General features: G+C 55.4%; 10 protein-coding genes across 10 annotated transcripts; 5 read left to right on the top strand and 5 right to left on the bottom strand.

Annotated features, from left to right (window-relative positions):
• Positions 1-413: 413 nt before the first annotated feature.
• On the top strand, positions 414-2,056 carry BDP81DRAFT_406795 (threonyl-tRNA synthetase; the record flags this gene model as incomplete). Its single annotated transcript, XM_060588989.1, has 1 exon — positions 414-2,056. The coding sequence occupies exon 1, from the start codon at positions 443-445 to the stop codon at positions 2,054-2,056; it is 1,614 nt and encodes a 537-aa protein (XP_060444607.1). The 5' UTR covers positions 414-442.
• A 313-nt stretch (positions 2,057-2,369) lies between these two features.
• BDP81DRAFT_449970 (helix-loop-helix DNA-binding domain-containing protein) lies at positions 2,370-2,895 on the bottom strand (the record flags this gene model as incomplete). The annotated part of the gene is made up of 3 exons (XM_060592465.1): positions 2,370-2,418; positions 2,474-2,672; positions 2,784-2,895. 3 exons carry the CDS (start codon positions 2,893-2,895, stop codon positions 2,370-2,372), a joined length of 360 nt encoding a protein of 119 aa, XP_060444606.1.
• A 542-nt stretch (positions 2,896-3,437) lies between these two features.
• On the top strand, positions 3,438-5,022 carry BDP81DRAFT_406793 (inosine triphosphate pyrophosphatase-like protein). Its single transcript, XM_060588988.1, has one exon. It carries the CDS (start codon positions 3,713-3,715, stop codon positions 4,556-4,558), a length of 846 nt encoding a protein of 281 aa, XP_060444605.1. The 5' UTR covers positions 3,438-3,712; the 3' UTR covers positions 4,559-5,022.
• A 273-nt stretch (positions 5,023-5,295) lies between these two features.
• On the bottom strand, positions 5,296-6,223 carry BDP81DRAFT_428842 (uncharacterized protein). Its single transcript, XM_060590462.1, has 4 exons — positions 5,848-6,223; positions 5,681-5,770; positions 5,559-5,622; positions 5,296-5,498 (listed from the first exon to the last, which is right to left on the bottom strand). The coding sequence occupies exons 1-4, from the start codon at positions 5,858-5,860 to the stop codon at positions 5,489-5,491; spliced, it is 177 nt and encodes a 58-aa protein (XP_060444604.1). The 5' UTR covers positions 5,861-6,223; the 3' UTR covers positions 5,296-5,488.
• Positions 6,224-6,884: 661 nt separating this feature from the next.
• Positions 6,885-8,660, bottom strand: BDP81DRAFT_320377 (family 47 glycosyl hydrolase; the record flags this gene model as incomplete). Its single annotated transcript, XM_060584520.1, has 1 exon — positions 6,885-8,660. The coding sequence occupies one exon, from the start codon at positions 8,658-8,660 to the stop codon at positions 6,885-6,887; it is 1,776 nt and encodes a 591-aa protein (XP_060444603.1).
• A 1,178-nt stretch (positions 8,661-9,838) lies between these two features.
• On the top strand, positions 9,839-10,755 carry BDP81DRAFT_320454 (small-subunit processome; the record flags this gene model as incomplete). Its single annotated transcript, XM_060584527.1, has 2 exons — positions 9,839-9,934; positions 10,006-10,755. The coding sequence occupies 2 exons, from the start codon at positions 9,839-9,841 to the stop codon at positions 10,753-10,755; spliced, it is 846 nt and encodes a 281-aa protein (XP_060444602.1).
• A 408-nt stretch (positions 10,756-11,163) lies between these two features.
• BDP81DRAFT_489038 (uncharacterized protein) lies at positions 11,164-13,348 on the bottom strand (the record flags this gene model as incomplete). Its single annotated transcript, XM_060595251.1, has 2 exons — positions 12,738-13,348; positions 11,164-12,701 (listed from the first exon to the last, which is right to left on the bottom strand). The coding sequence occupies exons 1-2, from the start codon at positions 13,054-13,056 to the stop codon at positions 11,164-11,166; spliced, it is 1,857 nt and encodes a 618-aa protein (XP_060444601.1). The 5' UTR covers positions 13,057-13,348.
• Positions 13,349-14,417: 1,069 nt separating this feature from the next.
• Positions 14,418-16,006, top strand: BDP81DRAFT_349619 (FAD dependent oxidoreductase). Its single transcript, XM_060586182.1, has 3 exons — positions 14,418-14,514; positions 14,576-15,183; positions 15,242-16,006. Exons 1-3 carry the CDS (start codon positions 14,492-14,494, stop codon positions 15,661-15,663), a joined length of 1,053 nt encoding a protein of 350 aa, XP_060444600.1. The 5' UTR covers positions 14,418-14,491; the 3' UTR covers positions 15,664-16,006.
• A 105-nt stretch (positions 16,007-16,111) lies between these two features.
• Positions 16,112-18,458, top strand: BDP81DRAFT_32138 (uncharacterized protein). The gene is made up of 9 exons (XM_060584609.1): positions 16,112-16,379; positions 16,447-16,533; positions 16,600-16,767; positions 16,825-17,196; positions 17,250-17,329; positions 17,391-17,404; positions 17,551-17,643; positions 17,703-17,824; positions 17,883-18,458. The coding sequence occupies exons 1-9, from the start codon at positions 16,341-16,343 to the stop codon at positions 18,024-18,026; spliced, it is 1,119 nt and encodes a 372-aa protein (XP_060444599.1). The 5' UTR covers positions 16,112-16,340; the 3' UTR covers positions 18,027-18,458.
• Position 18,459: 1 nt separating this feature from the next.
• Positions 18,460-19,315, bottom strand: BDP81DRAFT_32157 (cytochrome c oxidase biogenesis protein Cmc1 like-domain-containing protein). Its single transcript, XM_060584628.1, has 2 exons — positions 19,048-19,315; positions 18,460-18,837 (listed from the first exon to the last, which is right to left on the bottom strand). Exons 1-2 carry the CDS (start codon positions 19,202-19,204, stop codon positions 18,494-18,496), a joined length of 501 nt encoding a protein of 166 aa, XP_060444598.1. The 5' UTR covers positions 19,205-19,315; the 3' UTR covers positions 18,460-18,493.
• Positions 19,316-19,507: the final 192 nt, after the last annotated feature.

The following is a 19,507-nucleotide window of genomic DNA, read 5'->3' as shown; positions in this document are numbered from 1 at the left end:
GCTCTTCTGGTTCTTAACTCCCCGGCTGACTCGAGTCCCGGTATAAATGCGGTTCGGATGGTGGCGGATCCTAAATCCCCTAACTCCCCTGATATCCAGTTGGTGACCAGGAACTATCAGAGCGGTGTCAATGCAAAGGGCGATACCGGAAATACGTGATCAAGTCTCGCCTCTTGTGAACTTTGCGTTGAGGGAATACGACATTTGAGTGAACAGAAATGAGGTTAACGAGATGGAAGGGTTCGAAATCCGGGTGACGGGATGATTGGACTGAACAGCTGTCGTCCGTGCGGACCCTGTCAAGCTCCCGGTCCAATTGACGCTAAACCCCTTTTGTATGCAAGCTCTCAGGATCCTTGCATCACAAATTCGAGTCGCATCTCGAGAATCTTCAATGCCGAATGGACATTCCCACTCCCGATTGCCAGCAACCCGCAGCACAATGCTTCCCGCACGGTCTCTCCGACCAGCCTCCCGTGCGGTACCGATCCTCCTCCGAAGCCCGGCGGCGGCACTGAGACCCCAATGCCTCCCGAGACGATGGTACGCCGACAAGAAAGCCGCACCACCACCACCGCCATCACAACCACCGGCCGCCGCCGCAGAAGATGACCTCCCCGACCACCGCAAGCTCGGCGTCCAGCAGGAGCTCTTCACATCCTCCGTCTACAGCCCCGGCTCCCCGATATTCCTCCCGAACGGCACGCGAATCTTCAACCGACTGGTCGACTTCTTACGGCGGCAGTACGTCCACTACGGCTTTGACGAGGTCATCACGCCAAATATCTACAAAAAGTCGCTATGGGAGGTATCGGGCCACCTGCAAAACTATGCCGACGACATGTACACCGTCACCAGCCGCGCGCGCGCACCCGAGGAGAAGATGAGCTGCTGCGGCGGCTCTCACGGAGACCAACCGCACGAGGGAGCCAGCGGCGAGCAGGCGGCAAGGCAAGCCGAGGGCGAGGACGACGACTACGGCCTCAAGCCAATGAACTGCCCGGGCCACTGCCTCATCTTCGCCTCCAAGAACCGCAGCTACCGCGACCTGCCCATCCGCTACGCCGACTTCAGCCCGCTGCACCGCAACGAGATCTCGGGCGCCCTCAGCGGCCTGACGCGCGTGCGCCGCTTCCACCAGGACGACGGCCACGTCTTTTGCCGCCCCATCCAGATCCAGGAGGAAGTCTTCAAGACGCTCGACTTCATGAAGACGGTCTACGGCGCGCTCGGGCTCGAGCAGTTTGATTTCGCGCTCTCGACCAGGCCCGCAGACCATTACATTGGCACCGACGCCGAGTGGGCGCGCGCCGAGTCGCAGCTGCGCGACGCGCTGGAGCAGGCTGGGCTGAAGTACACCGTCAAGGAAGGCGACGGCGCCTTTTACGGACCAAAGATTGATGTGATGCTGCACGACTCGCACGGCAAATCGCACCAGGCCGGCACGATCCAGCTCGACTTCCAGCTGCCGCAGCGCTTCAACCTCGAGTACCAGGCGCCCGCGCCCGCGCTCGAGGCGCAGGGTCTCCCGCTGGACGGCGCCAACGTGTCGGCGGCGGACCTCGAGACGTACGGACCCGTACCGCCCGTCATGATCCACCGGGCCATTTTGGGGTCTGTCGAGCGGCTGATGGCGCTGCTGATTGAGGAGTACAAGGGCCGGTGGCCGTTCTGGCTGAACCCGCGGCAGTGCGTGATCCTGGCCATCAACGACACGGAACCCGTCATGAGCTGGGCGTCCGAGGTGAAGGATATCCTGACGGGCCACGACCGCGTGCGGGACCCGGCGAACCCGCGACAGCCGCGCCCTACGGGCTTCGCGGTCGAGATCGACGCCAGCGCGCGGTCGTTGGCGAAGAAGCTCAAGGAGGCGAGGGAGAAGCAGCCCGGTTTCATACTGGTGGTGGGAAAGGGCGACGTCGCGGCGAAGCAGGTGACTGTCGAGGCGACGGACGGTCCGGGAAGCTCAGGGGGCACATCAAAGGGATCTCGGCAGCAGATGAATCCCCTGGCTTTGCTGGAAAAGATGCAGGAGAAAGTGGCAACGTACCAGTAGATTGGTGTTTGTTCGCGCGCGCGCTCCCGTGTATAACACAGATGTTAGAAATGTACACTACCTACCACTACAACAAACGCCGACTTGGCGGGTTTTTGTATTATAGTCATGATGAAAACGCAAGGTCAAGCCTCCTCGCAGCATTATTAGTCGTTGTTCTGAAGCCCCATACGACGACGGAACACCTATTCTCACTCCCGTTCCCAAGGTATAATATAATCTACACCAATCATCCTCAACTCCATTAAACAAATCCCATTGAAAGAATCAAAAGTCAACAACGCAGCGCACACCCCGCCCTCCTGCTGTTCCATTACCTAGTCCTGTTGGAAGTGCTGTTCGCCTGCTGATGGGACAACGGTCTACAATGGCCGTCAGTAACTGGGCACAGTCTCATCCGGGGTGCTCACAACTCACCGCTTGTACTTCTCGTCAACCTCGCCGCCGGAACTCTCAATGCGCTCGACCAATTCCTGACGCTGCCTGAGCTGCTCCTTCATAAACTCCACCGTCTTCTTCAACACGAGACCCTCGGAACGGCCCTGGCCTTCGAGGCCGGGGACAAGCTCCGTCAGGCGGTCGAAGCCCTCGCGGATGGCCTGGCGTCGCTTCTGCTCTGTAGCGGATTTATGTCGTATTAGCCAGTTCCGCGCCAAATGACGAGTTTGCTCCAAGCGTGTGCGCGTAGAATGTGCAGAAGCTTCTAAAAGAGAGGATATTGACGTACCAGACGCGATGTGATTCTGCTTCTTCTCCGCCTCGGTCAGGCGCGGCTTCTCTTCTGGCGCCTCGGCATCCGCCGCCGCTGAAGGGGAATTGGACTTATTGGGGGAAGACATTGGCGCGGGGGGCACATTCAGTTTCTATAGGATGCAGATGCAAAGTACGGAGGTGGTGTTATAAGTGGAGGTGATCCATGAACGAATGACCGACCGATCGATACCTTTTACTGAGCTTTGGCGTTGAAAAAGAGAAGGCGAACGGGGTATATGTGCGTGTGTAGTGTATGAGTGAGGGAGTGTGTGTGAGAGAGAGAGTATGTGTTTCGCACGATCACATGCCGTTTCGCACCAGAGCTCTGAGATCAGATCCCCCCTCCAGACTTTCCTCCGCATTGCGATTTGCGGGATTCGCAGAAAGCCACCACCCCACCCCTGTCTGGTAAGGTTCCTGCAGCACGTTTGTTTCCGCCCGCAGGGCTGGCTGGCACCGCCGGAACAGGAGCTGAACCTGTCGCCCAACGCTCTTTAGGGACCTTACCTTAATTACCTTACCTAAGGTAGGTATTTCGTACACAGTAGAGGCAGATAAGATAAGACCAAGAAATCAATCAATCGCGTGGACCTGGCGGGGTTGGCACGTCCCACGCTTTCAAGGCTGCGTGTGACCTCATTGGCATTGGGTCGGGATTGATTGCTCATCCAGAAATTCTACAGCTTGCCGGCCCACAATCCGCTATCCGTAGACCTCCTTTCTTTCCGATATTAGCTGCACTTCGATTCCCATCCTGACGTTACCCTACACTCAAAAGAAACAAAACTAGATTCTTCCAAAAACACCCAATTGACACCGAATCTTTTCCCACTTCCGCACAGATCAAGCGCTTCACTCTCCACACACTCTCACACACACCCATACACCACGACCAACACCACAATGGCCGACGTCAAGACAGCCTCCGACCCTCCACCCGATCACACAAAGGCCACCGAACACCTCACCCGGCCACGAGCACCCTCCGCCGCCGCCGGCGGTCCCGGCGGCCCTCGGGGACCGCTGCCCCTCAACCTCCCCGTCCTCTCCTACCTAAAATCCAAGCGCGTCATCCTCGCCTCCGCCTCCCCGCGGCGGCGCGCCCTCCTCGCCCAGATCGGCCTCAAGGACCTCGAAATCACACCCTCGACGAAGCCCGAGGACCTCGACAAGTCCGCCTACGGCCCGTACGAATACGTCTCCGCCACGGCCCGCCAAAAGTGCCTCGACGTCTACGAGACGGCCCTGCAGACGCACCTCGCCTCCATCCCGGACCCGGACCTCGTCATCGCCGCCGACACCGTCATCGTCACCCGCGACGGCCGCGTCCTCGAGAAGCCGCGGAGCGAGGCCGAGCACATCAAGATGCTGCGCCACCTGCGGGATACCCGCGTGCACAGGGTCCTGACGGCCGTGTGCGTCGTCGCGCCGAGGGAGGACGCGCGGTCGCCGGGCTACGAGATTTGCCAGCACACGGAGGAGACAAAGGTGTACTTTGCGCAGGAGGCCAACGGCTTGCCGGACGACGTGATCGAGGCGTACGTCAAGACGAGGGAGGGGGCGGATAAGGCGGGCGGGTACGCTGTACAGGGCATGGGCGGCATGTTGCTCGTCGAGAAGATTGAGGGCAGCTTTGATAACGTAGTTGGCTTGCCGGTGCGGCAGACGCTGGCGTTGGCGGAGAAGGCCATCTTCAAGCAGGATGAGGAGGAGGTTGCAGAGGACGAGGAAGAAGAGGACCTGATGTGATTGATTTGCCTACCAAACAAAAAGTGGAAAAGGTAGAGAGAACTGCTACATACCCCGGCCGCCTTCTCAAGACGAGGAGCAAACACATTTAGAGAGGGCGCCAAAAGTTGATGAGATGCCCTGGTTTCTGGCCTCGAATTAGATGACGAGATGAGCTTCCTCATCTTCACATACAGCTAAAAGCCGTACATACCGCGTAGCTATACCCCTTGAATGATCACAAGTGATACGGGCTCACTTGCCAATCCCAAGCAAACAGCACACATAGGATGCCTCCGGTGACTGTTGAGACTGCATCTTTACTAGGTATAGTGAGTGGTACGCTATCACTCGTGGCCAACTAGCCTTCTGGTAATTTCTCCGTCAAGTCAACAAGTCTACTGGCAAATGTCATTTACGAAAGCTTCATTCACACATTGATTCGGGGCTGCTGTCCTAAAATCTTGGATTCACTTAGAACGGTCCGCTCGAGACGTAGTTGGAGCATCGCCTTCTGACTACTGAGGAACTCGCAGTAAGGATGAAGACGGCTTATAACTAGCGAATAATACCCCGCTTAAAGACAGATAAAAGACCTAGTCTCTACATTAAAGAGAGTCTCCGTAGTATTTATAACATATCCCATTCTGTTCAGCTCGGCCATAAATATATATCAAAGGATAATTAAAAGCGACAAACTATGGGTTGCGTTTACTATGCTGAGCGCTTGATGTAAAACGGGAACTCGGTATGAGATATCCATTATGTGCTGGTCATAGGCGCCCGAGACTCGTATTTTAGTAGAGAAATTTCTATAGAGACTTCATAATAGTCTCGCAAATATGCATAAAGTATACGTCTTATACAGGCTAACTTGTGCAAACATTATTCCATCATCCCCATGCTTCAGAGACCATGAATTAGCGGCCCATGAGGATGCAAGTGTAGCTTCTATGCTTCTCTGCTTCCATCGCATTTCCGATTAGCCTCCAATTATAATTCAATCATTGGCGTCACTCACTTAAAAACCCTGAGGTAGGCAGCCGGCATCAAGTTGGCTTGTATCACGCCGCATCTGCACGGTTCAGAGGGCAAGTTAGCCGAAAGGGAAAAGGGCAAGGTACCGAGACTACTTTAGCCTACTGGAGCTGCCAGTCACCGTGTCTGACAGCAATGCGGGCGTGGAATCCCAGGGAGACCGTGACTCTAGGGAGAAGGGCGCTCGGCATCTTTCTAAGCCCATCACCTACCGATGTTAGACTTCGGTCCGAAACGGCCCTACAAGATCGGTTGCGCATTCTTCCGCTGACCTTCGCATCTCATCCAGGCAAGAGTCTCTCCAAGGCTACCATCTGGAGTCGCCGAGTCGGAATAGCTGGTCGTCTTATCCCACCACAGTATATCAAGTGGCTAGGCTTCATTGACATCACTGCTGCCGTGCGAAAGTGTCGGCTTCCATAAACATGATGGGAAAAATGACACGGCTGGACTGGCCTTACTCAATAGTCGCGAGGTAGAGTCGGACAGAACGAAGCTGTACCTTCTAGGTCGCGACGCCACGGGTAGCCCCCGGAGTCTCGGACGCTGGAGAGCCTCGAATCCGAAAAATGCTTTCTACGGAAGCGGGCATCACCTCCTTGGCAGGGGGGACGATAGGTAGCTACCCCGGGCCGACATGTAAGGGGGCATCTGGCGGGGCACGGCGGGGCACGGCGGGCATGGCGGGCATGGCGGGCAACGGTCAAGAGAGACAGATTATGTAGGTATTCCTCGCAAGCATTAGCCGGGCAGGCGATTGAGAAACACTCGAACGTGCTTTAAGTGATTGTGTAACATACACAGGGCGTTAAGTCGACGCGATGGAGTCAAATGGAATGCGAATGTTCTTGTGTAACCACCCTGCGAAGACAAAGTGATGCTTAGGGAGACTGCACTGTCAGTACGAATATTTTTGCCCAAGGGAGGCACAATTGGTGAATGGCCGCAGGAAGTAGGTAAGTTACTCTTTCCTGACATTTGACCCAAGAGTCCAATCGTTCTCAGCCACAACACAATTCTCTGTAACGACCATAAGTCAACCCCAAAGCCCTGACGAGACTGTGTATAACATTGATTTAGGTAACAAAACTCCTTGACTCCTGGGTAGTATCCGATCCCCCAACACGTACACTGCCGGTATCGATGGCTCTGAGATATCCGTGATATCATCCGATGTGAAGTAGATGCCATCACCGTGTAGGGCGTGTGCCTGTAATATGCCTCTTGGTATCTTTTCCCGAGGTATCGCCTATTAATATTACTAACTGGTTTGCCGCACCTCTGCATTATCGTGAGAGTCTTCCTCGCTTCAAGACTTTGTCGGCCGTTTGAGTGGGTGAGCTTCAGTGTTGAAAACCCATTCATCCAAGCTGATGAGCTCCGGATCGGAGAAGATGAGGTAAAAGTACTTCAACGTCTCAGCAAAGAAGAAGCTCTCCATGCTATCCTCCTGCCGCGACTGGCTATACGTCACATCGACGACGACAGCGTGGGCGTCGTCGGTCTGCGTCGCCTTCTGCACGGCCTCGAACATGTCCCACGCCATATCCAGAAGGTCCGCCTTGCCAGTGACCCGGTACAGCACAAACAGACTCTCAATAGCCTCGGGCCGCAGGTTGTAATGCGCGTCGTCGATGCGCCAGAACCCCCTAGGCGCGTGGTGGCTGCTCTGCGCCACCCACTTCTGCTCATCCCACTCGCACACCTCGACGGTGTCGCACTTGACGACCTGGGACTTCTCCGGCATGAGACCGCTCTTGAAGGACTTGTACGCCCACGCGCACCCGCGCGCGAGCTTGTCGCCGAGGTCGACGTCGTCGGGTATGTCAAAGAGCTTGCCCGCCATGGCGAACATGCCGCCTGCGAAGCAGGACAGGTGCTCGAGCTCTGAGATCTGGTCAATCTTGCGGAGCTTCTCGTTGACGATGGCGGTGCCGAGGAGCAGGATGTCGTCCTTTTGCGGCGTCATGGGCCGGTAGAGGAGGTGGCCCTTTGTCGCTTTCGCTGCGCCCCTGTACATCTTCTCGTATGACGTGTCAAGGCCGCCGAGGAGGACGTGCATCTTTGGGAGGTATTCGTAGAGCGCATCGCCGTCTCCACCGAGCTTGAAGACGTTGTTGGTCGTTTGGAAGTCGTCGCGGACGTTGATGAAGTTGGGCCACATGCCGGGCAGCAGCGTATCGTCTTGGATTCGGTCAAAGGCCTTCTTTATGCGCTCGATGGCGTCGTAGAACTTGAAGTCGCCGGTCAGCTGCGCAAGCCTGGTGAACTCGAGGGACATGCTGCCGATGGAGGCTGCGCTCTGATAGGGGTCAGGCAAGACTTTCCCGGCTCTGAGCTCCTCGAAATTGAAGCTGTAAGGAGGGAAGCGATTCGGCGTGTCGAAGGCCGCATAGAGCATGTTGGCGAGCTCAACGGCCTTGTCAAGGAGGACTTGCTCCTCGCTGAGATCGTACGCGGACAAGAGTCCACCGAGGTACCGGACGTTTGTCTCAAAAATGTTGCATCTCGTCTCCGTCGCGTTGTTCCAGTCAATCGTGCTAATGTATTGGACAGCGTCGTTGAAGTCATCATACATGCCCATCAACCAAAGAGTGTCGAGGGAGTCAACCAAGGTGACACCCCATCCGTTGTAGCGATTCTTGCCCCTCAATGAGAGGGGTTGTAATTCGTCGTAACCCCAAGCGTGCCTAGTGTATGATTGCCAGCTCTTCTTGAAGGCGTTCCGTACTTCATTGCGACGGGAGGCCATGAGGCCAATGTCGAGGCCGATGTCTCTCTTCTTCAGACTGTCTGATCGGTCCGCGGCGAACTCATATTGTATCTTTGGGAGCGCGAGGGGCTGGCCGTTCGGTAGCCTTGTCATCTCAGCCAGGGGGACTGGATGCCTCTGTGGATGTGTAGACCAGTCATAGCTTGTCTTAATAGGCTTGACGACATCATCGTTGCTGCTGGGAACATCCTCAAGCTGCACCGGAGTATCGTCCCGTAATAGCAAAACCGAGAGCACCACGAAGACGACCAGCAGCGCGAGTACCCGGTAGGTCGGCGGGGAATGGTTTCGCAACTGAAATTTGGCGACCATATTGGACGAAGAATAGACAAAATCGAGGCAGGAGTGACATGCAGAAGACCAGGGGCGGCGGGAGGGGAAAATAGGCGCGGCAGACATTTTGTAGTACGAGCTGACTGTCGTCACTCGGATATCGACCGTGTGAGAGAGAGGACCTTTGGGGAATTTGGAGCTCCTGTTGCTTCTTGCGGCGCTCGACGTCTCGAAGGTCTGCTGTCACTCTGGTGCGTCCCAATCCATGAAACACGAGGGGTGACCCATGATTTTGTGCTTGACTGCGTCCTTGAATTGTCTGTGCAAAGGGATTAAGGGGGGGTAGTCCTGTACGGATAGAGAGTAGGTAGATCACTCGGACTGTTAACGACTCAATCGACAGGTGATAGTATGGACTAACACGCGATTGGACCTCCGTTCCCTTTGGAAGGCTGAGTAGGCTTGGATCGAACTGGAATGACGTTTGGCTAAGATCGAGGCTAAGGCAGATAGCTCTTGTCAACTCCGCGAATGACATGCGACATTCCTCCCTAAAGCGTTGCACAAAATGCTTCCGGAAGAAACAACGATTGGGAAAATAAGGTGGGAATCCAAAGGGAGGACAACCCATGTCATTATGAATCGTTGACTGGTGCTTAAAGGCCGGATACATGTGCCATTCCAACTACATTGAACCTAGATAGTATGCCCACTCACGAGTCGCCTTCTGACTAGGTAGGCGGAGGAGGTGACGGCTCAAGCCAACAAGAGCGCGTCGTTTCAAGGCACCTGAAATGTTTCAAGGAACGTGGGCTTTGGGAGGGAAGCTGACTGAGTTGACGTCGGCCGAAGGCGCATATTGAGTGGAGAGTGGGAAGTGGGAAGGGAAAGTCGACTTGTGGGGGAGTGGCTGAAAACGGCGGTCCCGAATCTGAGACAGTGGACATACCCCACCGGGCCGAGCATTTTCGGTCCTTTCCACCTTTTGACGGAAGCAAATCCGGGTACCCACCACCGTAAGCCACACTTTGCTTGGCATGTGGCTGGAGCTTCATCTTGACCGCCTAAATTTTTCAAATTTCTGCCGCATCCCACCTTGCCCAGGCGGCCCAGGATCGTCGGTGCACTTTCGTCGCCTCCAGGGAACGGCTTTCCAGCTTTTTTTTTTCTTTCGCGGAAAGAGTCTCTTGTTTGCACAACCTTAACACCAAACAACCATGTCTTCTATGCGCAACGCCGTCCAGCGTCGCTCCCACAGGGAGCGCGCTCAGCCTCTGGAGCGCCAACGTTTCGGCCTCCTCGAAAAGCACAAGGTTCGTCTAGGACGCTCTGCAACAGCTAGTCGTCGAGATAGGTTACTGATATGCTCACTTTCTGCCTACAGGATTACTCCCTCCGTGCCAAGGACTACAACAAGAAGAAAGCCACGATCAAATCCCTGCGCGAAAAGGCCGCCGACCGAAACGAAGATGAATTCTACTTTGGCATGCTCAGCCGCAACTCCATGGGTTCGCGCCTCAAGGACGGCAGAAAGTGGTCCGGTACCGTCGCCGGCGACCGCGGCAACAAGGCTATGGACATGGACACGGTACGGCTGCTCAAGACGCAAGATGTCGGCTACATACGCACCATGCGCAACGTCATCTCCAAGGAGGTGAGGCGTCTGGAGGAGCAGATTGTCCTGATTGGCGGCATCGATGCGGCGAACCACAACGGCGGTGACGACGACGACGACGACGACCTGAATTCCGACAGCGACGCCGAAGAAAGTGTCAGGAAACCCACCGGACCGAGAAAGATTGTCTTCCTGGACGCTGCGGAGGCGGAGGCCAAGGCAAAGTCCGCTGACAAGGGACCGATGGATCTGGACGACGAAGAAGGAGACGAGGACGAGTTGGAAGGGTTCGACGACGCCAAGGGTGACGGTGAAGGCGACGACGATGCCACGGAAAGCAGGGAAAAACAAGTGGCGCGGTTACGGCTGCAACTACAAAACGCCAAGAAGAAGCTCAAAGTCTTGACCAAGGCGGAGCAGGGTCTCGAGATACAGCGGGCCAAGATGGCAAAGAGCGCGACCTCGGGCGGCACGACGAGAAAGGGCAAGAAGATCATGGTCCGGGCCCGCAAGAGGTGAAAGGATGGTTCCAAAATTCAGCGTCTTTCAAAAGAATGGTCGGCGAACACGGTTGAAATTGGTGTTATTGGGGGTTTTTTTATCGTGTCTTCATTTTAAATCCTAACATTCTGAGCGGCGGCTATGGAGAAGGATGGACCCCCCATATGCTTTGCCCAGAAAAAGTCGTCATGCGATACCCAAGGACCACCCCGGAGTATAGATCTACATATACAAAGAAGGAATATCATCGGTCCCTATCCTATTCATGGATAGGGTCTCATAAGGAAAATTCCCATTATTCCATCAACCCCTCAAAAACCGTGAGAGACGAACCAGTACGAGAACAATGCATCAACTCAAAAGTGGTATCTCATTTCCTTCCTTATCATTCCCGTATTCATCATTTTTTGTTCTTTTGCCTCGGGTTCACTTGGACTTGACGCCGACACACCTGGCAAGGCCCTTGACAATGGCAGCAAGGGCTTTGAAGCCAATCGTCAGCAGCCAGACGAGACACTTGAACAGCCCAGCCACGACCTTGAACAGCGCTCTTAAAGGCCAAGGCAGCCTGTCGCGCGTCTCCTTGCCAGCCTGCTCCAGCTTCGCAAAGCTGCTGTCCTGGCTCTCGACGTCAATCTCAAACTCCTCCATCTTACCCCTGCGCGCGGCCGCCGCGGCCCTCTTCTTCTCTTCCCTCTTGCTCAACCGGCTGTCGCGGCCGCTACCAACAGGATCGTGCGGCGCCGGGGGCGGCTCAAAGGTCTCGACTTTGGTATTCTTCTCGTCCGCCGCCGCGACGAGCATGAGCGCCGCGACGGCGACGTCGACGAGGAAGAAGCTGTCAATCTTTGCGGCGATGGCCGTGTCGACCTCGAGGTACCCGCCGCCGGTACCGTCGCGCGTCAGCTTGGCGAGGTGCTGCGGCGACTCGTGGTGCTCGAGCGTGTACTCGACCCGGCTCCAGGCGGGCGAGCGCTCAATGGTGACGCAAAAGGGGGTTGCGAGGGCCGGGTGGACGAGGAAGTGCGACCCGGAGTCCTGGTCCCAGACGAGGCGGGCGCATTCCGTCTCGGCCGTCATGATGGCGTTCATGTCGTCCGGCTTGTCGAGGGCCATCTTGGCGGCCGCGAGCGGGTAGAGGAGGGCGACGAGGCCGTCGTTGGGCGGGTGCTTGCGGGATTCCTCTTCCAGAGTGGTGGTGAGGACCTCCTGCCAGTGTTTGCTCTCGGCGCCCTTGCCGTTGTTGCTGTCCTTGTGGCCGACGACGCCGGAGAGGATGCTGCTCGCTGACGAGCTTGCCATGGGGTTCGGGGCCTTGTAGACCTTGGCCGGGTCGTGGCGGCTGAGGGTGACGTAGGCTGATGCGGACGTGGGATCGAGCCGGATGTTGTAGAATGGCTGTGATGTCGAGGAGAGCGTATATACAGGTGCGTCCTTCTCCTGAGACATCTTCATGCAGTACACTCTGCCTTCTGAAGGGGGTGCTTTCCAGCCGTTGGAGACCTTCCATAGGCTCTTCATGTGCTCATTCGATGAGACATTGGGGATGATGGGAGGCTCGATCTGTCTCCTTGGCCATCTTTGCGCTGAGCCTCCGCTCAGGGGGCTCCTCATGGGAGGACTCCTGTGCTGGTCGTTTTGACCTTCAGCTTCCTGAGGGTTCGGATACCATGTTGTCCGGTTGATCACGGCCCGCGGGATATGAGTCGGGCTTGTTTGCGTGGGGAAGTAATCTTGTTGGTTGAGAGGCCTTTCCGGGTTATACTGAGGGAAGATGGATCGCAGAGCAGGTTGCTCTTGTGAAGACGACGACGGCTCCTCGGGGAAAGGAAGCTTTGCTATCGAGCTTCTGGACCGCGTGCTGTTGTTCCGCACAAGCGTATGTGCTTGTGAGAAGGCGGTATCTGATCGGGGCGGGATATCGGCAACGGGAGGGGGCCGTTGGATGGGCGATGCCTCCGTAGCTGATGCCGGGGGGAGGGCCGGCAACTCGCGACTACGCGGCGATGGCTGCTGCTGTTGTTGTTGTTGTTGTTGTTGTTGTTGTTGTTGTTCACCTGATGGGGCCTGGCAAAGGCTTTGTGGAGTTTGCGATCGCTCAACCGGTGTTTGGACTCTCTGTTGCGGCGTCTGTCTGCCGTGACGTGGTGGAGACGCCTGATCGACGTGATGAACGCTCTCGGGGGACACAGCCCGGGGCCGCTCACGCGATTCTGACTTTCGAGTTCGAGATGCCGGCCTCCTTATCGTTGGCGGCTTGGAGTTGGGGTTCGGGAAGAGTGAGTACCCTCCAGAGGGTGGCTGTGTCGACGACGACATGATGCTGGGCTGTGCTAGGAGAGAGCTATCTCGAATTGAATGTTGTTGGTTTTTCCTCCGGTGTATCTATGATATTCAAATCTGGCCACGAAATATGGGTAGGGGGGAAATGGCCTGAAAGGAATGAAGAACAGGTAGTCCAGCTGCTACCGATGCATGATATCCGACTCAGTGGTACCAAACAAACAACAAACAAGACTTCGTTTATTATTGCAGTACTAGGTAGACAACACAGATGAAAGGAAGAGAAAAGCCGTGTAAACATACGACTACCAACGATACCAAGAGAGTGTATATACGAATTACCCTACCTTACTCTCCTCTCCCCCTTTGAAACAGCGGCACTACTGCGCGTGGTACAGGGCGGCAGGTCGCCCACGGGAAGGCCTGGGTAAGCGCTGGCTTCTTGACAGACGGGCCGCGGTGAGTGGGTGAACTGTGAAGCCAAAGAAAGGATGGAGGGGCGGCCGGAAGGGGGGAAAGATGGTGGTCGAGATGGGTAGACGAAAATAGATTGTGAAAGGTTGCGGGCTGGGCCAATCAGCCCGACCATCACACTGCATTCTAGGCGCCGAGACCAGGGTGGTGAGAGACAGGCGCGCGGGGTTGGTTCGACGGGAGACCCGGTGCCATTGGCCAAGCTCCCCAAATTGGGCGGTCATTCTATTGATCTTTTGAACTCTGACCGCCCTTGGTGTATCCTTTTGGGCTTGGGGTTCCTGGGATTTGCGAGAATGCCGTGCGAGGTCTTCGGGCATCGAAGCGAGAATGTAACGCGGGAGACTACCTTGTCCTGGCCGGGGGGCCGTTGGAGGCACCTTGCATCCGCCGATCGTGTGGAAAGGGCTCAAAGTGCTTGTTCACGTTCCACATGGCTTTCGAAAAAGAAAGAAAAAAGAATCATCGAGCCATCTCTGTTTCGACAAAGGTCAACTTTTCGGTCGAGGAAGTCATAGGTCTGCCCGTGAGACAACTTATGGGTTTCGGTCTTGCGTCTTGTAGAGTAATGAGACGGGCATGCGCAGCCTTGAATGCGCAAACCCGTTTTCAACGGCAGAGGCGTTTAAAGGCACTTGGGTTCGGCGCCTAGCTCGAGGGTTGTCTTGAAGCACAACTGGGTGGGAGAAAAGGTGAAGGCGATCGGGCAAAAGACCGGCTGTGGTCGGCTGGCTGGTTAGAGTTTCCTTCGGTCTCTTGACCGGAGTCTCCGGGCTCGGGCGATCTTTCTGGGGCCGGGCGTCGCCGATACTGTCTCCGATGGTCGGCGCATTCTACTTTATTGATGGTGGAGCCGGTGTCCGAGTAGCTCGACTTCGCTCCGTGTACCTAGGGTGATTAGTTTTCGAGAAAATATTCACAACTCCTGTTATCAACCATCTTGACACGACCGACGTATGCTTTACTTCCAAGATTCAGCAGTCACATTATTCGCAAGATGGCACAGATCGTAGTGATTGGGTAAATACCTAACAAACCCTCCTCTTGCTCAAGTTTGGAGTTGGCCGCTAACACCAGACAGAGCCGGTGTAATCGGATTGAGCACCGCCGTGAGACTCCAGCAGGATGGTCACAAAGTAGCAATTGTGGCCAAGGAGTTTCCGAGCCCGTTTGAGGCCGTTGACAGCAAAGCTTCAATCAATTACACCTCACAATGGGGCGGCGCTCACAACCGCTGGGTCATACCGGCCAACGAGATGGAACAGCGCGATCATACGATGGCTCTTAGAACATTTCAGCACATGGATTCGCTGGTGAAGAGCAATCCTGAAGCTGGCATCACTTTCATGCCTGGCATCGAATATCTCGAGGATCCCCCGGCCCAGTACAAAGCTCTCACGGAGGAAACGGCCAAGAGCTTGGGACTGGTGAATTTCCGGCCCCTGAGTAAGAGGGAATTCCCGGACGACAAGGTGAGGTGGGGATGCGAGTACAAGACATGGTGTGTGAACCCCATGATCTACTGCTCGTTCCTCCTTCGCAAGTTCTCTTGGGGTGGCGGCCAAGTCCTCCGCAGGGAACTCAGTGATGCTCGCGAGGCCTTCTCGATGAAGGAGTTGCCGAATGTGCGATATGCAGTCAACTGCTCTGGTTTTGGATTTGGTGACCCAAACTCATTCATCACGAGAGGTATGTCAGCTGCCCTCGGCCAACTTGCTTTGATGACATTGCTGATGAGGTACTTCAGGTCAAACGTGTGCCGTAGCCAACTTCAGCCCGGCAACAGTGACGAGACAGAATGCTGATGGATCCTGGACATTTTGCGTGCCTCGAAATTTCGACGGCGGCACTATCGTTGGTGGCACAAAAGAACCCGATAATTGGGACACTGAACCGTCAGTGGAAGTACGGGAAAAGCTTCTCAAAACTTTTGCTGCCACGTATCCCAAGATTCTCGGGGACGATGGAGAGTATCGCGTCCTCAAAGATGTCGTGGGGCGACGACCGACACGGAAAGGCGGCTTGAGACTGGAGAGAGAGGAAGTGGACGAGAAGCACACCATAATCCATGCATATGGACTTGGTGGTAGGGGGTTCGAGATGTCCTGGGGTGTAGCTGAGGGTGTACTCGAACTGTTGGGAGACTTGAAAATCACCCCGCGACTTTAGCAGTGTATATGCCATGCTAGAGAAACGGTGTAAAAATATAATAAATAAGATCTGAATCAACAGGCACTGATCAACGTTGTCTAAACATTAAACCCGTATGCATGGTCATCAACCAGCGTGGAAAGCATGGAGGAAGGGAAGAAGGTCAAGCGATATCGGCGACGTCGTCTGATTGGCCCATTGATGACTTGACTGAAAGCGAGAGAACGTTGGAGACGTTGCAGCTTCGGCCGGTACCTGCATGGCGTCACCCGCCGCTGCGTGAGTGGTGTAAGTCCTGGCTGGGCAGAATGTCGCAAAAGGGGAAGAAAAGAAAAAAAAGTAAAAATTTCTCAGCTGTTGGAGGCAGAGATTCTATTCGCCTGAATGACCGAAAAGGAAAAGAAGAAGTTGGGTTCACCTCACTGGTAACTGCCATCCCATGTCCCTGCCTGTAATTTTAACGTGCCTTCCTAGCAGGTACCCCGCGCTCCGATAAGCGGTGAAATAATAAGTCCCCTACGGATACAGGCACGCACGCAAGACAGAAGAGTCACACACAAGGTGGGATGTTTTGGAGTCATTGCCCCACACCCAACTTTAATCATCTTCAACCTTCCCGCCTCGAACTTTCGTAGCTTCCTCTCCAACAACAGCAATCAATTGTATTCGCAGGCACCTCAATCGAAGTCGCAAACATGGCCCACACGATCCTTCACCTCAGATCTGAGACCAAGGTATGTAACGATTGTGGTAGCTTACATTGACGTGGGTTATTCAGAGATAGCTAACCTTTGACGTCAGCCCTTGGAACACAGGAGCGCACTCACACCTACCACTACTCGTAAGCTAGTCGACGCCGGTTACGAAGTCAGAGTCGAAAGGAGCCCCGTACGTTTTCGTCGATCTAAAAATCACTGTTCGTGAGGAACGAAACATTGACTCGACAATCCCCAGGTTCGCATCTTTGACGATGCCGAGTTCGAAGCCGCTGGCGCGACCCTTGTGCCCGAATACTCCTGGGAGTCAGCCCCGGCGGACGTGATCATTGTCGGTCTTAAGGAGCTTGAGGAGAAGGAGTTCCCTCTCAAGCACGTTCACGTCACCTTCCTCCACGTCTACAAGGTACATTAGCCCCAATTGAGCTAAACACCACCAGAGAGCTTGCTGACCCAGGTATAGAACCAAGGTGGCTGGGAGAAGACTCTTGGCCGTTTCCCTCGTGGCGGTGGTACCCTTCTCGACCTGGAGTTCTTGGCCAACGAGTCCGGCCGTAGAGTTGCAGCTTTCGGTTTCCACGCTGGTTTCTCCGGCGCTGCCCTTGCTCTCGAGAACTGGGCTTGGCAGCTCACCCACCCCGGCGAGCCCTTCCCCGCCGTCGAGGCGTACCCCAATGAGGATGCTCTCATCGTGGATGTCAAGAAGGCCTTGGAAGAGGGTATTGCCAAGGCTGGACGCAAGCCTAGAGTCATCGTCATCGGTGCTCTTGGACGTTGCGGCTCCGGTGCCGTTGAGATGGCTAAGAAGGCTGGCGTTGAGGATATCGTCCGCTGGGTGAGTCAAGACCAAGTCTTGTTACCGCAACACACACTGATATGGGACTGTAGGATATGGAGGAGACCAAGAACCCCGGTCCTTACAAGGAGATCACGGATGCCGACATTTTCGTCAACTGCATCTACCTCAGGTATGTTTCTTTGGGAGAGACTTGGACCCCGAGCTTTAACTAACCAAATTGTTCACCGTAGCCAACCTATTCCTCGTATGTTTCTCCCTTTTACCCGGCATTACGCATCGGCTGGCAAACTCTCTTGAGTGAGAGCAACATGATGAGCTTCCCAAGAGTTGATCAAGTTGGAGATATCGGGTGCCAATTTGTGAATCCCCAAGCTGACCGTGTTCATCTAGCTTTCCTCAACCGCGAGTCTCTGCAGGCCCCTGGCAGAAACCTCAGCGTGATTTGCGATGTTTCTGCTGACACCACCAACCCCCACAACCCTAGTAGGTCACCTCGCTTTGGTTCTTTCACTAGCCAATGCTGATTGTGCGTTCACTTGTAGTCCCCGTCTACACCGTGGCCACCACCTTTGACAAGCCCACGGTCCCCGTCGAGGGACTGGAGAACCCGCCCCTGAGCGTCATCTCCATCGATCACCTCCCGTCTTTGTTGCCGAGGGAGTCTGTAAGTTTGAAACTTTGGAGAAAATCATCATGCACAAGTTAGCTGACCCCAATGACAGAGCGAGGCCTTCAGCAACGACCTGCTGCCCACCCTCCTGAACCTCAAGGACTGGCGCAACGATTCCGTCTGGGCCCGCGCCGAGAAGCTCTTCCAGGACAAGGTCGCCCTGCTCCCCGCCGAGCTCCAGAAGAGAGAGGCCTAGTGGACCCCTATTCGGTCGTACCTTTGTTTCTAGAATGGAATTTGGCGTTTCCAGGGGTGGAGGATCTTATGCAGAAAATGGGCACATCCAAGCCAAAAGAGTGGCCAAGATGGGTTGCCAAATAGATCAAAAAGCTTAGATCATGAGTGGACAGACTTGAGAATTGATTCACAAAACCAGGGCTGGAAACTTGAGCAGCCATTAGCAGGCCTTGATAGTATATGTGACAATGACCGCCATCTCCAGGCTTCGGCCCCCCTTTTTGGATTGATATAGTCTACATGGTGTGAAATGTTGTGTTGGTGTGTATTTGTACAAGCCGAATGGCCGCGCCATAGAGCAGGGTGTCCCAAACCGTAAATCCAGAACGCCCATCAAATGCATCTGACCTTCCCCCTTTTCCTCTGGGAACTCTGCATCCCTCCCCGAACAAACCCCATCCCCCTATTCCCCGTACCGAGTATTCATCACCGCCTCTCCTCCGCCGCCGCAACACTCTTTCGATCTCTCGCAGCGTACCCGCCCACGCGCTCGCCCAGCCTCATCTTCTCCTCCTCCTTCCTCCTCGTCTCGGCGTCCTTTTCGGGCAGACCCCACCACTCTCTGATAAAGTCCTCCTGCTGCGCCTTCTTGACGGCTTTACGCTCGCGCTCCTTTTGACGCTCCATGCGCTTGGCGAACCACTCCTCGCGCGCGGCGTCGTGCTCCTGCGGCGTGGCGTGGGCCTTCATGCAGCCGTTCATTGCGCGGAGCTGGGTGCGGCAGACAAAGGAGACGGTGAAGGTGCGGTTTAGGGCGCAGTCTGCAAAGGCTGTTGTTTGAGGAGAGAGAGAGAGAGAGTTGTTAGTCATCTTGAATCCCGACTGTTTTTCCAAGGAAGCTGTTTTGAGAGGTGGAGAATTTGTAAGGGAAACGCTGGGCTTTGGAAGGGCTGTGGGATGGGAGAGAAGAGGCTCGGCTCGACGAGGCTATAGATAGAGAGAGAGATAGATATATGTATAGAGAAAGACGGCCGACAAACCTTTAATCTCAGGTGCGCAGGCGTTTCGCACGCGCGCGTGGTAAATGTCTCTGATCTGCGCCTCCTGGGTGGCCGAGAGGGGGAGCGGGTTGCGCGAGGGCATCGGCAGGCCCGCGGGGGCGCCGCCGGTCGGGTTCTGAGCCGCCATCGCGGCCATCAATCGGCGGGAGGGGGAGGAAAAGAGTATGGGAAGCGTGAGGGTACGCTACGTTCGTTCGGTCGGTCGGTTGACGGGGAAAGGGTTGAAGTGGACGGACGCCGGCGTTTTCGGAGGGTTGGCTTTCGGGGGGGGGGGTAGGGAACGTCTTTTCGTGAGAGCGATCGGTTGTTGTTGCTGCGGATCGTCAAACGAGACTGCGCCTTGGAAAACTCGAAATCAATGTCTCTGTACAAGGGCAATTTCGTGTCCTTTATGTTTTCGTTCAAATGTCTGTCGGCAGACCAGAGGCAGCGGGTGGTT

The sequence above is a fragment of the Colletotrichum phormii genome (assembly GCF_030913505.1).
Source record: "Colletotrichum phormii strain CBS 102054 chromosome Unknown BDP81scaffold_11, whole genome shotgun sequence".
Taxonomy (NCBI): Eukaryota; Fungi; Ascomycota; class Sordariomycetes; order Glomerellales; family Glomerellaceae; genus Colletotrichum; species Colletotrichum phormii.
This window is presented reverse-complemented; position numbering and strand designations above follow the sequence as displayed.

Excerpts from the sequence above, each read along its gene's own strand:
- BDP81DRAFT_349619 (XM_060586182.1), top strand. The coding sequence starts at position 14,492 with ATGGCACAGATCGTAGTGATTGG. Across the intron at positions 14,515-14,575 it reads GCACAGATCGTAGTGATTGG|AGCCGGTGTAATCGGATTGA; the intron begins GTAAATACCTAA and ends AACACCAGACAG. Across the intron at positions 15,184-15,241 it reads AAACTCATTCATCACGAGAG|GTCAAACGTGTGCCGTAGCC; the intron begins GTATGTCAGCTG and ends GAGGTACTTCAG.
- BDP81DRAFT_32138 (XM_060584609.1), top strand. The coding sequence starts at position 16,341 with ATGGCCCACACGATCCTTCACCTCAGATCTGAGACCAAG. Across the intron at positions 17,197-17,249 it reads TTGAGGATATCGTCCGCTGG|GATATGGAGGAGACCAAGAA; the intron begins GTGAGTCAAGAC and ends ATGGGACTGTAG. Across the intron at positions 17,825-17,882 it reads CTTTGTTGCCGAGGGAGTCT|AGCGAGGCCTTCAGCAACGA; the intron begins GTAAGTTTGAAA and ends CCCCAATGACAG.
- BDP81DRAFT_406793 (XM_060588988.1), top strand. The coding sequence starts at position 3,713 with ATGGCCGACGTCAAGACAGCCTCCGACCCTCCACCCGATCACACAAAG.
- BDP81DRAFT_428842 (XM_060590462.1), bottom strand. Across the intron at positions 5,623-5,680 it reads CACGGTGACTGGCAGCTCCA|AACCGTGCAGATGCGGCGTG; the intron begins GTAGGCTAAAGT and ends ACTTGCCCTCTG.
- BDP81DRAFT_32157 (XM_060584628.1), bottom strand. The coding sequence starts at position 19,204 with ATGGCCGCGATGGCGGCTCAGAACCCGACCGGCGGCGCCCCCGCGGGC. Across the intron at positions 18,838-19,047 it reads CTGCGCACCTGAGATTAAAG|CCTTTGCAGACTGCGCCCTA; the intron begins GTTTGTCGGCCG and ends CTCAAACAACAG.